The sequence below is a fragment of the Micrasema longulum genome, unplaced genomic scaffold, assembly GCF_059751315.1.
Source record: "Micrasema longulum isolate JH-2025_06_02 unplaced genomic scaffold, ASM5975131v1 h1tg001820l, whole genome shotgun sequence".
Taxonomy (NCBI): Eukaryota; Metazoa; Arthropoda; class Insecta; order Trichoptera; family Brachycentridae; genus Micrasema; species Micrasema longulum.
The window spans coordinates 163,381-179,431 of NW_028278994.1; the positions used below are offsets into that span (position 1 = coordinate 163,381).

Below are 16,051 nucleotides of genomic sequence, written 5' to 3' on the forward strand. Positions count from 1 at the left end.
ATAAATAAATAAATAAATTGTAAACATCTTTCGTATTTGATGTAACTGGTTTTTTAAAATACCTTGTTCGATACAACATTGAAGTGACTTACATTGTACGTCGACTGTGATATTGATCATGGCGGATCCTTGGGAATTGACAGCTTCACATGTGTAGACTCCTGCGTCCAGCTTCGACAGGGGTGATATGGTGAGACTCATCCCTTCAGACGTGATTCTATCACCTTGTTGATAAGAACAGATAATTAAAAAAATAGCAATAACACTTCAGACAGGTATTGGTCCAAGGCTGGTATTCTGAACCCGATTAAAGCGCGGTATAGCGCGATTTTACGTACCATATACGTTCGGAATACCAGCCAGGGGTAGTGTTGCAGATACACAGATCAGGACCGTGGTTACAATGGGAAGCTAAGTACGTCGTACCTTCACCATGACAGAATAGTTGAAGATAAATTCTCCAGAGCGATTACGAAGTTACACTACCGACCCCCCAACTTCAAGTTTCATGTAGGTACATCGAAGGGTATGCCACATTACAAATTCATACCTACTAAAGTGACATACCGTACGTCGGCCTTGTGGTGTAATAGTCAACGCGTTTGCCTACCATCCAAGAGGTCTCGAGTTCAATTCTCGACACGGTTGACATGAAATATTTATTTAAAAAAGGTGTTTTTACACAAGAATATTTCATAGTCCCTGGACTGGTACCTGAAGCGTAAGACTGATCATCTTATCTTCATGTAACAAACATGATTAAGATACGCCGCAATTTGTGTACCAATACAGTGCCCTATGCACCATTCGGTGTGGAAAAGGAATGATAATGATGAAAGTGACATACCTTCATTATGACCTTAAAGGAGAAGATAAATTATCCCGAGCGATACCGACCCCCCCTTTAAGTTTTGATGTTAGTACATCGGTTTGTATTGACAGGTCTAGTACCTCACGGTACACGTATCTACTAATTAAAAGTGTCAAAGATTTTGTTTCACCGAGCAATTTTTCCTTTAATTACGATTTATCGACATCGAGAATAAACTAGTTGTAATTGTGGAAGCCCAAGGTAAAAAAATAATATAAAAAATGTTTTTTTAAAAAATGCTGCCACAATATTGTAATCTGTCAAAAATGCAATCTTACATTGCCACTGGTATAATTAATGACAGTACACAGAAAATAAAATGTCTGAATTCAAAAGATACCTGGATGGCTCGAAGATGCTTGAGATATGGGAAGACCATCTTTGGTCCATGTATAGGCGAGGCTCGTCGGGTTTCCGTTAGCTTTGACAGTAATCATCAGAGATTCATTGACAATACCAGTCACTATTTCAGGAGTCACCGATTCAAAGTATGGGGGATCTGAAAACAGACAAAAAATACATTTGTAGATCAAAGAACGGCACATCAATATTTCGCAACCGGTGGGTGAACGGCACATCAATATTTCGCAACCGGTGGGTCGTAACATTGAATGTCACTTGCTCTAGTAATGATGGTAAACTAAATGTGAATATGGACTCATATATAAATAAATAACAGTTCACTACCAAACAATATGCTCAATCTAGGAATTTGGTCTGTTAAAGCATATCATAGCATAGATTCCATAAAATACCGAGGTGTTATCATTGGGAATTTGCGATGGGAGGCTCAGGTCCAGTCACTAAACTCCAGGTTGAGAAAGCTGTGCCATCTATTCCACTCTCTTAGAGGCATTCTGGATATTGGCATTCTCCGAAATGTGTACTTTGCTCTGTTTCAATCCACTGCAGCCTATGGAATTATAGGTAATAAAGAACTCACACGAGAGGTAGTATCATACATGGTCAATATAGTGCAGGCAATTGGTAAAATAAACCAAAGTAGGGAACAAAATGCCGAACACTCCACTAGTGGAACGGCAGGCCTGTTGACTGCTGCCAACAGGCCGGCTTCTCCTGAAGAGTTTTATGTGGTTTCCTCTCCACATGAGCAAATGCTGAGAAGTTCCGGATTGGTCCACATAAGCATATCCCTCCTGATCCTAACAGTTTAGATAAATTTTATTGCAGAAAAATCCACCTTGTATATTATAAGCAAGGTTAATAATAAAGCAACTCCCATATAAAAAAAAAATTTAAAAAAAAATCTTTGGAATTGTTGGCTGGGGAGGTTGTGCGGCATCCATCTTAAAGCCTCTTATAATGTCACAGAAATTATTATTGAGAATAATATTCCGGCGCCATCCGACATACCGGTCACAACAGTTGTTCCAATACGGTGCTGGATATGAGACAACTGTACCTAAAAGAAGCACTTACACACTTCTGGCAGTGGCGTCTTTGATACCAAATTTCAAGTGAAGCTCAGATTTTAAGGATAAGTATAACATGCGTAAATGTTAAGTAGTTACCTATAGTAAATAACACAGTACGGACCATGTTTGTAGGCATCTTTGAGCATTTTTTATTGGTTGCTAGTTTTTTATCTTCATAATGTGTTGATATAATGCGAATTAAAATACATATTAGGTGCTGGTGAATAGCAATGATTTCTTAGTGAGGCTCAGCCTCACTTGCTTCATATGCTCCTTCGTCTCTGACTTCTGGTAGAACAATAAGGAGAGATCTCAGCAAAACGTTCATACAAGGTTTTCCATGAGCACGAAAATGTCATACCTAAAACCCGTACGACTTTTCATCAGAAAACCCTCTCCTTTATCGCACCGAGAGTATTAATATTTTGGAAGAGCCTATTAAGCTCTCTAGGACAAAAACTATTTTCAAGAGAGGAGTTAAGGGCTGGATTTTCCTTAGTGGGAGGGATTTGAGTGGGAAAGTACTTGATGATTTTCCGAATGCTCGAGTTTGCTGTTTACCATATTGATGTGCCATGTGTGTTTCTGACGCAATATAATATTTGTGGTGATAGACTAGTATGTCTGTGTCAATTAATTACTCGTCCCAACTCAACACAGGACTTTTAGTCCCATGGAGTTGGGACTTATGTCTTCAAAAATGTGTAATAAACTACTTTAACTCCACATCTCCATAAGTGTAGTCTCCCCTCTCGAGGCCAATCATCCATGCTACTTTTCTTGGCAGACGATGTTGCACCAATTCAATAATATGATTTATCTGGCCTACAAAAAAGGGAGACCAGATCACGGAGGCATATTCTAAAAGAAGGCGAACAAATAAGCAATAAAGTGCTTTAACTGTAGACATATTAGTAAAGTCCCTGGATGTTTTGCTAACAAAACTTGAGAGTTTTAGGGACTTGTCAATCATAACATCAGTGTGCTCTGCGCTGACATCTCTGAAGTCTTTAATGGACTTGACTACATCTAAATTAATATTTTCAACATTGTAATCAAAGGAGAAAGGTTTTTTAACTCTATAAAAAGACATAATAATCAATAATATGAAATATGGGCTAACCCACAACTACATTATCCCGACATTATATTCTTGAGGGGGAATACAGGGCTTATGACCTGTCATTGGCTTGTTTGAATGGCTACATTACACACCGTGTAACATTCACTATTTTGCCTTTGTTTTGGCTTTTTAATTTTTACTATTTTTATTTTAGGAGATGTTTTATACGTACACAAAACTTTCAAAGTGTGGGCATCATGGACACTTCTTTGTAGAGCTTCATTCAATGCTTGGCAGGTGTAAATCATACCTATAAAAAAGAATAACTTGTTATATTTTGAAATTTCAAACTAAGACTCGGATGTGGTTTAAAAGATAATTATTTGAATATTGATACTGTAGCTTAAAATATTTATGATGCTAATATTGAAGCTGTAGCTAAAAGAATTTACAATGTGAATGTTGAAATTATAGATAAAAGGATTTACAATGTGAATGCCAATTTTTCCATTTTATTTATTTAACTTTTCATACATAATGAAAATTGTTACATAATGTTGATTGCTGTAGCTAAAATTATTTACAATACAAATATTGAAACTGTAGCTAAAAGAATTTACAATGTGAATGTTGAAATTATAGAAAAAAGGATTTACAATGAAAATTTTTAAGCTGTAGCTAAAAGGATTCACGATGTAAATGTTGAAATTGCAGCTTAAAATATTTACGACGCAAATGTTGAAGCCGTAGCTAAAAATATTTACGATGTGAATGTTAAAATTATAGCTAAAAGTTACAATGCGAATGTTATTGCATTAGATAAAAGGATTTACAAGGTAAATTTTGAAGCTGTAGCTAAAAAGGTTTACAATTTGAATGTTGAAATTAGAGCTTAAAAGATTTACGATGCAAATGTTAAAGCTGTAGCTAAAAGAATTTACAATGTGAATGTTGAAATTATATCTAAAAGTTACAATGCGAATGTTAATGAAAAAATAAAAAGGTTTACAAGGTAAATTTTGAAGCTGTAGCTAAAAGGGTTCGCAATGTAAATGTTGAAATTATTGCTTAAATGATTTACGATGCACATGTTAAAGCTATAGTTAAAAAGATTAACGAAAAAATACGATGCGAACGTTGATGCTGTAGCTAAAAAAAATATGCTAATGAAAATATCATAAAATTTTTCACAACGTTTTATAAATTATACTGTATTTTTTAAATTGAGAGCAATTAAAAATATTACCATTCATGTCTCTTGTGATGTTAAGTTTCAACTCGATAGAAGAAACAGTTCCTCCGTGGAGTCCAGGCTTTGAGAAGTTACTGTAGCCTGTAAAAGACAAACAAACATCTTTATTTAGATTTGTTAATAATCTTACGTATAATGTACAACTTCTCTTAGCCACATTAATGACGGTTTGTTGCGCCACATTTACTATGAAGGGTCCGATGTTATAATTTTAATTTACCTCCCGAGCTCTGATCAAAATACAGCGACTTCACACAACATGGTACATGGTACAATCTGGTACTGACCGTCTCCGGGTGTGCGCGAGATTGTGTATCATCCATCAGATAAGATATTTTAGTGATCGCAAATTATCGTAATTTTGGAACCTTGATCCTCGCAATTACTTATTATACTTATCAAATTCAAGTGCCTTGTTCAACCTATCACCCCAGTATAAGGTGAGTGTCTGTTATCATTTTGTATTGGACTTCAGGGCAATGTTAAAACGCCTGTTCCTGTGATGTAACTGGCGTTGCAAATAATTACACTTAATTCATTAATATCTCGGCAACTTTTATAAATATTACCACATTTTTTTTGTAATCTTCAAGCAAACGATAAGAAACAAAATATGTCACATATTAGATAATTTTAAATGAAATATTTTTCCCATGAGGATTTCTGAAAGTGCCAAAATTTCAAGTACCCTGAGACAAATTACATCAGAAATGTAGAACATTTTAGAGGAGGAAATATGGAAGTTTAGGCATTTACAGGGCTTATGACATGTCATCGACTGGTTTAAGTGGCCACTTTATACACTGAGTAAAATTCACCATTTTGCCTATGTTTGAAAATCCATATTTCTGCAATTCTTTCATCTGTTGATTTTAGTTAAGTTAAAGAGCTGAAACCTTTATTGTTGCGCCATTCAAACCAGCAAATGACAGGCCATAAGCCCTGTTAATGCCTAGACTTCCATATTCCTCCTCTAAAATGTTCTACATCTCCGATTTGATTTGTTTATCATAATGATTGCCAAGGGGGTGAGACCCAGCCTTTTGTCTACAAAAATTTGGACAAACTCAAAATATTAGTATAAAACATTCATTTGAGATAAAGAGATGTAATCTAACTAGATCACTAAGCAAGACACACATAATTTGAATGAGATGAAGAGACGGTGATTATCAGGCAATCATTTCCTAACCTCAGGGTAAATGCAGTGGCGATCTTCCAGTAGGTGACACCATCGCTGTATTTCTAAATACTGTACTGTCTTTTACTTCCAAATACTGTATTTCTTGAATTATAATGTTTGCATTTTATATGATTTATATGTAAAAGCCTCATGGGTGTTAAAATTAATTCATAAAAAAAAGTAAAGCGTACGCCATTAGGTAGTGCATATACTAACCTTGGACGGGTATGCTGTCCCTCCACCAAGAAAGAATTGCTGGCGGATTACTGGAAGCTCCATCGCAGATCAGTTTGGCCCTGACTCCTGGCTTCAGGTCCTTTGGTTCAACTGCTACACGAACCGCTTCAGGGGCAACTGAAAACCATTCAAAAGTTTTAAAAGGTTTGCTTCCGACCTAATAAAACTCAGTCAAAACGAAGTGAGTGTTATCACTAGAGCCCGCCCAGGGCACTGCAGATTGAATAAATCGGATTAAATAGTATTCAGGTCCAAAAGCTGGTTTCCAGATTAAGACAACTGTGTCATGTATTCTGCTCACTTAGGAACATCTTGGACATTGGCACATTAAGAACTGTATATTTAGCTATTTTTCAGTCAGTGGCAATCTGTGGTATAGTGGGCTGGGGAGGTTGCACTGCGTCTATCATGAACCCCCTAATAAACATACAAAAATTAATACTAAGAGTGATGCTGCGTTGTCTCCCACTTTTCCATCTGAGACACTGTTCCAATTCATGAAGGTACTGGACATTAGACAATATTTTTTAAGAGTCATTGACACATTTCTGGTCATGCGGCTACAAGAGTAGATCCCAGCAGAATGCTCGTACGAGATTTTCCTGTAATTTGAATTATTTAATTCCAAAAACACGTACGACGTTTGCTCAGAGGAATTTTTCTTTTGTGACCCTAAGAGTATTCAATGTCTAGGATGAACATATTAAGTTCTCTAAAACGAAGGCCATTTTCAGGAGGAGTGTACAAGTTTAGATTTTGTCCAAGGGAAGAGACCATTGCAGGAGACTGCTGCGAGATATTGCATAGATTTATTTAATATTAAGCGTGTTGTCCAGATGTCCTTTGAAATATAATATATGTAGGTTTATGTAATAATATTTCATTTTAATTTTTGCTATTATTTAATTATGTACGTGCTTCCACTTTCCATTATGTTATATCCAAACTCAAAACAGGGCCATTGGCCTCATAGAGTTTTGAATACTTTATTATTGTTTTTTTTTGTAATATGTATGTATTTGTATGAATAAAGGAATGATAGATTAATAAACAACAAAAGTCAAATAAATAACTGTAGTATAATGCGATCTCTCAGGGAGTGTGCGGTAAAACTATGTACGATAGGTGCGCGAATGTAGAGATCCGTGAAGTGTGTAAGGCTGAGACATGCATTATCGACAGAATCAAGAAAGGGGTGCTGCGTTGGTTTGGAAATGTAGAGTGAATGGATGGGGAAAGAACAACTAAAAAGATTTACGATACAAAGTCGATGGATGCAGAAATTCAGGAAGACCGAGAAAGACATGGTAGGATTAAATCTAATAAATACTTGAAGATCGACATGTCAAAGTTGGAATATCAGGCGCATGAGCATGTAAATATTTATGAATGTGGAGGAGGTGAGGTCTGTATGAAAACACAGAGTGTAATGGCGTTCTATTCTCTATGTCTGAATTTATTTTTTTTGAATTAGTTATTTTTTTGTTTTACTTACAATGCACGGCAAGGGTGACGCTTTCAAACAGCGGGATGTCAGTGGCGCTGTTATGGGCTTCACACCTGTACTGAGCATTGTTGTCTGTGACATTGGTGAGTACTGTCACCTCAGATGTCACCTGTCTGTCCGTGGTCTTAGTTATGGAATGTATCTGAAATGAAAAAAACGGCAAATTAGATTATTTTTTGCTAAAATGTTCTTCACCTCTGTTGTAATATGGTAATTTTGGAATTAAGTAAATTGATACTGTTTAATATTATACTACGGTTTATCAATAGAAAGCCGGGTAAAAAAATCGACTACCCTGGCAGTACTAACAAAACGTCTACCTTGTTTTATTTAACAATCTGACAGATAAAATTATTTGTGAACTTACACATGAAATGTGATTCCATCCTATTCCCTTAAAATCACGGCAGTATTTTGACACTTACAAACAACACAACACAGCATAATTATGTCTTCGCATTTTTTGTTTATGTGCTTACTGTTTTTCTTGTTTACTTTCATTTTTACTTTGTACATCTTTCTTACTTTTTCTTTTTAATATTTTTCCAACTAATTTCACAATTTTTTTTTCTGTATATTTTGTGTTTTAATCTTAAGCATGTTATCATATATTTGATTATTTTTTGTAAATGCCCCTTGGGTGTTAATGAACACAATAAATAAATAATTGAATAAAAATGCGTACTAAGCGACGTCTTCAGAGTAACCAATGCCCAAAACGTAAAACTACTCATTTATGAGTAGAGTTGGTTAAATTTGGACAAACTCAAAACATTGTTGATAAATCCATCTGGTCCAAGAAGAAGTATAGAAATTGAAAAAATAAGATTTTCAGGCGTTGCCTAGTATGTAGGTGAAATAATTCAATTGGATGAATCTCACCCGCACGAATAAAGGTTTCAGCTCTTTAACTTCACAAACATCAACAGATGAAAGAACTGAAGGAATAAACATGTTCAAATATGGGCACAATGATGAATGTTACACAGTGTGTAAAGTGGCCACTTAAACCAGCCAATTTTATTTATTTTATTTATTGACACTTTATATACATATACAATAAATATACATATAAGGGCGGGCATATTGCCTTAAGGCAATTTCTTCCTACCTACCCAAACCGTTCAGTTTGAGAAAATTATAAATACATGGACATATTGAATCTTACAATTTTATACAAAAATTAAAAGCAAAGATTAACAAAAATAAATATATGTATTAAAAAATGACAGGTCATAAGCCCTATATATGCCTAGACTTCTATATTACCTTCTCTAAAATCTTTTTCATCTCTGTTGTTGTAATATGTTGATTGATGAGTAGTTTAGTCGGCTTCAATTCGATGCGCGTACGCCGTTTCTGTTCTATTTTCTGTTCTAATTCTATGCCATATATATTCACTTCCTCAAATGTTTCTCCATCTCCGTTGAGACACTATTTACATAGTAAAATATGCCATAAAGCGTACGCTTTCAAGGCGAAACGACATTTTTATTGTCAGATAACAAATGAATATAATGCCAATAAAATCAAGACATGTTTTCATCAATATTCGGTAGACATATTGAGACAATTAAAACAGTCTGGGTAGGATTTGGGCGGAATTATATTACTGCCCGCTTTACGACCGGTTTTATTTGAAATTAACTGACGGAAATTTATGAAAACAATATCTGTGAACGAGATGAGATATTAAGCAGAGATAGGACTCGATCCCCATAAGCTCTTTGAAATAATCAAATATAACTTGATTATCGATAATTTATCAAAAAAGGAGTCTCACAGGGGTGTGTGATGTCACCATAGCAGTTCGGCGCATATACGAGGATTGTGTAAAAAATAAGGTTCTCAATTTTTTTCCAGGTTTAAAGCATTTTTTATTTGAACTGAAAAATACATCATTGGAAAGCATAATTTCTTAACTATTTTTCAACATAATCACCAGATTTTTCCACGCATTTTTGTTGACCACTAATCCACTTTTGAAAATTAATTTAATTTAATTTTGTTTATTCAGAAAAACAACAGCAATACAAAAAAATATACACAACATTATTTAAAAAAATCAAGCCAAATCAGTTTTTCACATAAATACAATTATAAAAACCCAGTTCAGTTAGATATTCATTCACAGAAGTGCATGTGTGCGAGTTTTTTTGTGTGAGGATGCGTGTGTAAAAAAGTGGAGTGTGGTTTTGGTAGGTATGTGAATAAGTGTGTGATTGTATATGGGTGTGAGGGTAGGTTTATGGACAGCGTGAGTGTGTGTTTGATATGAGTAAATAGAAAATGTAAAAATATTATAAAGTAACATAACTTTTTTCATATAATAGTTTTTTAATTTTGGTTTTAAAAGTGAGTTTTTCTGCAGTTAAATATGTCTTCGTTTTGAAAAATACATTATAATTACGCGTCAAGCGAATCAGAGGAGAGTTCTGTGCATAGTTGGTGCGAATCCAGCTTCAAAGAAGTCCGCCGCCAGTCCGTGGAGGAATTCGGTGACCGCTTCCTGCACTCTTTCATCAGTCTCGAAACGTTGTCCACCCAAGCGTTGCTTTAATTTTGGAAACACGTGGAAGTCACTCGGTGCCAGATCAGGGCTGTAGGGAGCCTGTTCAACGAGATCCCAGCCAACATTTTCGACTGAATCCTCGGTTTGGCGAGAGACGCGCGGGCGCGCATTGTCGTGGTGCAGTCTAACGCCTTTCGTCAGTCTTCCTCTCCGGCGATTTTGGATGGCTCTTCTGAGTTTTTTCAAGGTCCCGCAATAATTTTCCGAATTTCTTGTGGTCCCTCGAGTCATAAACGGAGAGACTATCACTCCCTCTCACTTCTGTTCAATGTACTTCATAGTCCTAACGCTCCTATATACCTGCGCGAAAAATTTCAACGCTTATCAGTTCATGGTTTACCTCTTTGTTCTAATTCTCAAGGCACTCTCTTAATACCCATCCACAATTTCTCTTTCTTCTCTAACTCATATAGTGTCCATGCGGCTCGACTGTGGAATCATCTCCCATCCACCATCAAAGATGTTACTACATTATCTCTGTTTAAATCACGTCTGAAGAAAAATCTCCTTTCTCTTCCTTAATCTCTCCTCCTTTCCTTTTTCCTCTTTTTTCCTTTTTCCCATTGAGTAATAGTTTTGATTTAAAGTAATTTATAAACAAATACGTTTATTTCTATTTTTATATATCTTTAGCTTTTTAATCTTTTTTTTTCTATTGAATATGTTCTGTAACTTGAATTATAAAAATAAAACTTTTATATTATTGGTTGGTTGGAAGAAATTGCCATTTAGCAATAAGCCCGCTAATGTACAAATAACATTATGTACAAAAAGTTAAATAAACTCAACAAGAAGCACGGTCACCAAATTCCTCCACGGACTGGCGGCGGACTTCTTTGAAGCTGGATTCCAAAAGTGGATTAGTCGTCAACAAAAATGCGTTGAAAAATCTGGTGATAATGTTGAAAAATAGTTGAGAAATTAAGCTTTCTAATGATGAATTTTTCAGTTCAAATAAAAAATCTCTTAAACCTGAAAAAAATTGAGAACGTTATTTTTTACACAACTCTCGTACCAATAACTGTATGAAATAACTGAAAGGCTTAAGAATGGGAGCAAAAATGGGGGATTTAACTGTCAACTGTCTTTTGTATGCTGACGATGCCGTGCTTCTTTCTGACAACAAAGAGGAACTGCAATTCTTGGTAACAAAAATCTACGATGTATGCGAGGCAAATGTGTGGTAAAACGATGTATGGATAGGTGCACAAATGTCGAGACCCGTGAACTGTGTATGGCTGAGACAAGCGTTATCGACTGACTCGGGAAAGGGATGCCGCGTTGGTTCGGACATGCAGAGCGAATGGACAGCGAAAGCGCGGCTAAAAGGATCTACGATGCGAATGTTGATGAACGCAGAAAACGAGAAAGACATGGCACGATCAAGTCCATATATAACATAATACTTGAAGATGGACACGTCAAGAGTAGGAATAATCGGCGTGCGTGCATGAGAAGATGCATTAATGCAGGGGGAACGAGGTCTGTATACAAAGATAGAGTGATGTGGCGTTCTATCCTCTCTGCCTACCCCAATGGGGAAACGGCGTGATAGTTTGTTTGTTTTAATTTATCGAAGGATTTCTGAAAAATTTATGTAATAATAAATACTGCAAATAATTCAAAATTTCGCAATGCGTTTTTCTAGGTTATGATGCTGTACGTTGTTTGCACTATTTTGCGACGTTTCGGATCGTGTTGAAAATGTGGATTTTTATAGCTATTTAAGTCTATTACAAAATCTGAATAATCAAGCCTTTAGAATCATTTTGAAAAAAAACAGATAAACGAGGGTAAAGTCGATGGTAAATGAAATGAAATTATTAACATATAAACAAAGAATATTTTACAATACAATGATATTTGTTCATAAAATTATAAACTCTAATAAAAAAACAGAATTTTGGAAAAAAATTGATCGGAACCAGCATGAACACGATCACAATACTAGAGAAAAGAACAAAATTAGACTTCCATTTAGGAAAAAGGCAAAGTCACAAAATTCAATTTTATTTAAAGCAATTAAAAAGTATTACGAAATGGAAAAAAATATTTATGAAGAAAAAAACATATCAAAATTTAAAATAATGGTCAAGACATATGTGATAAACAATTTATAAATTAAATATATTTGTAATGTTATTATTAGAACACACATAACAATATGTATGATATGTGTGCCCTACTTTAAGATTTAAATAAAAAAAAATAAAAAAAATAGCTAAGCCTATTACAAAAATGGATTATCATAGCTAAGCCCATTACGAAATGAGTATTATCATAGCTAAGTCTATTATAAAATCTGGATTACCATAGCTAAGCCTATTACAAAAATGAATTATCATAGCTAAGTCTATAACAAAATGAGTATTATCATAGCTAAGCCCATTACGAAATGACAGGCGCCGTGGCGCAGTTGGTTAGGCGGCTAATTGTGAAACTGGAGTCACGGGTTTGATTCCCTCCAATTGCAAGAAAAGAAAAATCAAGAAAGATTTTTTCTCAATTGGTTTGGGTGTGGTGGTGTATTTTTCATAACGTTCTTCCATATCCTCTCTTTCCCACCGGCTGACAAGCTTTTGAATAGAGGCTTAGCGGGATAATCCTTTAAAAATATGTATATAAAAAACAGTATTATCATAGCTAAGTCTATTACAAAATCTGGCTAACCATAGCTAAGCCTATTACAAAAATGGATTATAATAGCTTAGCCCATTTAAAAATGAGTATTATCATAGTTAAGCCTATTGAGCAATGTTGATTAGCTAAGCATATTACAAAATGTGATTTATCATGGATAAGCCTATTACAAAATGAGTATTATCATAGCTAAGTCTATTACAAAACGTGTATTATGATAGCAAAGTCTATTACAAAAATGGATTATAATAGCTTAGCCCATTTAAAAATGAGTATTATCATAGTTAAGCCTATTGAGCAATGTTGATTAGCTAAGCATATTACAAAATGTGATTTATCATGGATAAGCCTATTACAAAATGAGTATTATCATAGCCAAGTCTATTACAAAACGTGTATTATCATAGCCAAGTCTATTACAAAATGTGGATTATAACAGCTAAGCCCATTATAAAACGTGGATTATCATAGCTAAGCCCAAATATTTCTAGTCGTGATAAACTCATTATAGGAAAAGGCACTAGCCACGGGACCTCAACCCGATTCTCATTCTTAAAGATATGGGGGCTAGTGCTTTATAAGCTCCTGACGTCACTGCGAGCAGTTTAGATCTTTTAGTGACGGGTCCTCGTAAATTAATTCTTGCACTCCAGGCCAGGGTCTTTGAGGAGCCGGGCTTCTGAGTCCAGGGCGATTATTCTTGTACCTATTGCGAAATCCCCCAGCGACCGCTCTTACACCTTCAGGTTTATCCAGTGGTCCCCCAAAGACGCGGTTTCTTTTGTTGAATAAAGCATTATATTCCCACAAAACGAATACCGAACACAGTTATTTAATTTGCTTACCTTTTTATCATTCTTGTACCAAGTAAGGGTTGCCAAGGGGTTTCCCCCAGTTGAGATGCAGAGCATTTTTTGAAGAGTTCCTGCAGCCAAAATACTCCCTGGGACATATCCTGAGATGAGGGGCTGAGCAGGAGGATCTGAGGAGAAAATATTTGAGAAAATTTAAAGTAAAAATGTTTGAATTCAAATCTATTTGTTAGACCCAAAAAACATAACACATATAACAGAATATTGAATGCGTTAAATTGGGACAACATATCTGGCCAGGGGTGCTATTCTAAATCTTCTCGCGGGGGTAGAAGGAAGTTTATTTGTGGATTTTTTTGCATGTAAGTGATTCAATGAGCATCTACATGCGTAAGGAAGGCTAGCACTATTTGTTTTACAAGTTGCGCAAACTGCCTTTCCCGATAATACAGTCCATTATATAAATTTTCTTCATCTTCGGACGAGGTACTCTTCACACCTCGTTCACTCCTCAACAGATGTATATAATTGTAGAGTCCATGCATTATATGTTAGTGTATAGACACTAGTATAATAATGTGTAGGTGTATTAAAATTATTTAAACTGCGAGCGGCACGAGGTGGCCGGCTCTATTCATTCAGGTTTTGCCCTCCTAGTCGGTAACACTTCCTTGCTTAATAGCAGTTTAATAAGTTGTATTGACCTCTCTTAATATAATTGCTATCCGAAGTATCAGAGTTTTCACTATAAATCTTTAAAGTATTTATCGAACCTATCAATGTGTGTTTTTTTAATTTTTTTTATAGACTGTTAAACTTAGCCATAATTGAAAAAAAAATTGGTCCGCGTTCCTTACTTATTTAAATTTTAAAATAGTTCTCATTTAAATTTATGTATCTCTATAATAATGTATAAACTTATGTGTATGTATATGTATGTACATGCATGTGTATGTATATGTATATATATATGTACATGCATGTATGTATGTGTGTGAGTATGTATGCATATGCATGTGTGTGTATGTGTATATGTTTTCATATGAAAATTCATTAAATATTTTTCTATGCACCCATATACCTATGTTGGTACATTTCCTTATTTTTACTTATTATTGTATCTTTTAGTTTTTCTTATGTTATCTTTAATTTGACCTAATGGACATACTTATGTTTCACTGCTGCACTTGAATGTAATTTCTAATATATGAAAAAGCCCGTAGGGCGTGTAAATCAATAAATAAATAAATAGGCTTCTGTGATAAAATAAATAATCAGAATTCAAGCAAAAAATGGTATTTTGAACATCCTTTTTATATGACTTTTGACAATTACTAAGACGGTATGCTTTTCGATCGTCCTTATTTATTGTAGATAACCATAATAACGTACATATATCGATTATGTGTTACAATAAGTTTAGGTGATCAGTATAACGCAGAGAAAATAAAATATACTACTTCATTGTAGTATTTTTTCTCCGAATAAACAATTATACATAAAAAAAAATTAAAGGGTTATTTTCATAATAGTGGATTGGACCTGAAGCGTGAGATTGATCATCTTAATTTGATGAGTTGAAAATAGTTAAGAAACGTTGCAATTATTGTAGTTTCGATTAAGTCCCCTATACATTACTGGGTGCGGAAACAAACAAAGATGGAGTGCCCTGTTTAAACGAGACTTCCATATTTATACGACTACTCACTGAACGATGAAATATTTTTATCTGTGTCTAGTATACAAGATTTGGGTATTATACTTGACGCTAAACTTTCTTTTACAATTCACATTAAATATGTTATCAATACTTCCTTAAAACTCATTGGATTTATTAACAGAAGCACAACTGACTCCAAAAATATCAATACCCTTAAAACTCTCTTCCGTTCCCTAGTTCGCCTACATCTAGAATATTCCTCTGTTATCTGGTCTCCATATTATGATGTTCACATCAAAAATATTGAATCAGTTCAACATAGATTTTTAAGAAAGACAGGCTGGAGGTTAGGCTTATCCAGAGACCAACATGCGTACAATGAGTAAGAAACCGCCTTAAATATATCTTCTCTTCAAGACCGTCGAAATAAATCCAACCTTCTAGTCCTATTTAAAATTCTCAACTCACTCTTCGATGCGCCTGAACTACTGAGCTCAATAAAATTAAATATCACAACTAGAAACCCCAGACAAAACTTACTCTTTCATACCGATAACCATAGAACTAACTATGGTTTTCATTCCCTATGCCCAGAATTCTCAGGTCTGCCAACAAACATACCAGTCTTGATTTCTTTGATAACAAGTTGTCTTCTTTCATAAGATCACTGAATCTTTCTCCTTTCTACCGCTTCCACTCCCACTAGTCTACTATACACCATTGTGTCTTTCTAATTTCTTTTATGATAATTTTCTATGTAAACATATTTATTTATTTATTTATATATGGCATTTCTGCCATTTACATATATGTGGTAT

At 34.8% G+C, this 16,051-nt stretch overlaps 1 protein-coding gene across 1 annotated transcript in view; it reads right to left on the reverse strand.

The window, feature by feature from the left end:
• LOC148273875 (nephrin-like) overlaps window positions 1-16,051 on the reverse strand; it is a 121,398-nt gene that overhangs the window by 34,474 nt on the left and 70,873 nt on the right. The window contains exons 6-12 of the mRNA XM_088238024.1: window positions 13,607-13,743; window positions 7,538-7,691; window positions 6,022-6,159; window positions 4,617-4,703; window positions 3,603-3,680; window positions 1,212-1,370; window positions 93-224 (exon numbers count right to left, since the gene is read on the reverse strand). Of these exons, the coding sequence (XP_088094150.1) occupies window positions 93-224; window positions 1,212-1,370; window positions 3,603-3,680; window positions 4,617-4,703; window positions 6,022-6,159; window positions 7,538-7,691; window positions 13,607-13,743 (885 nt within the window). The remainder of the gene's footprint in view (window positions 1-92; window positions 225-1,211; window positions 1,371-3,602; window positions 3,681-4,616; window positions 4,704-6,021; window positions 6,160-7,537; window positions 7,692-13,606; window positions 13,744-16,051) is intronic.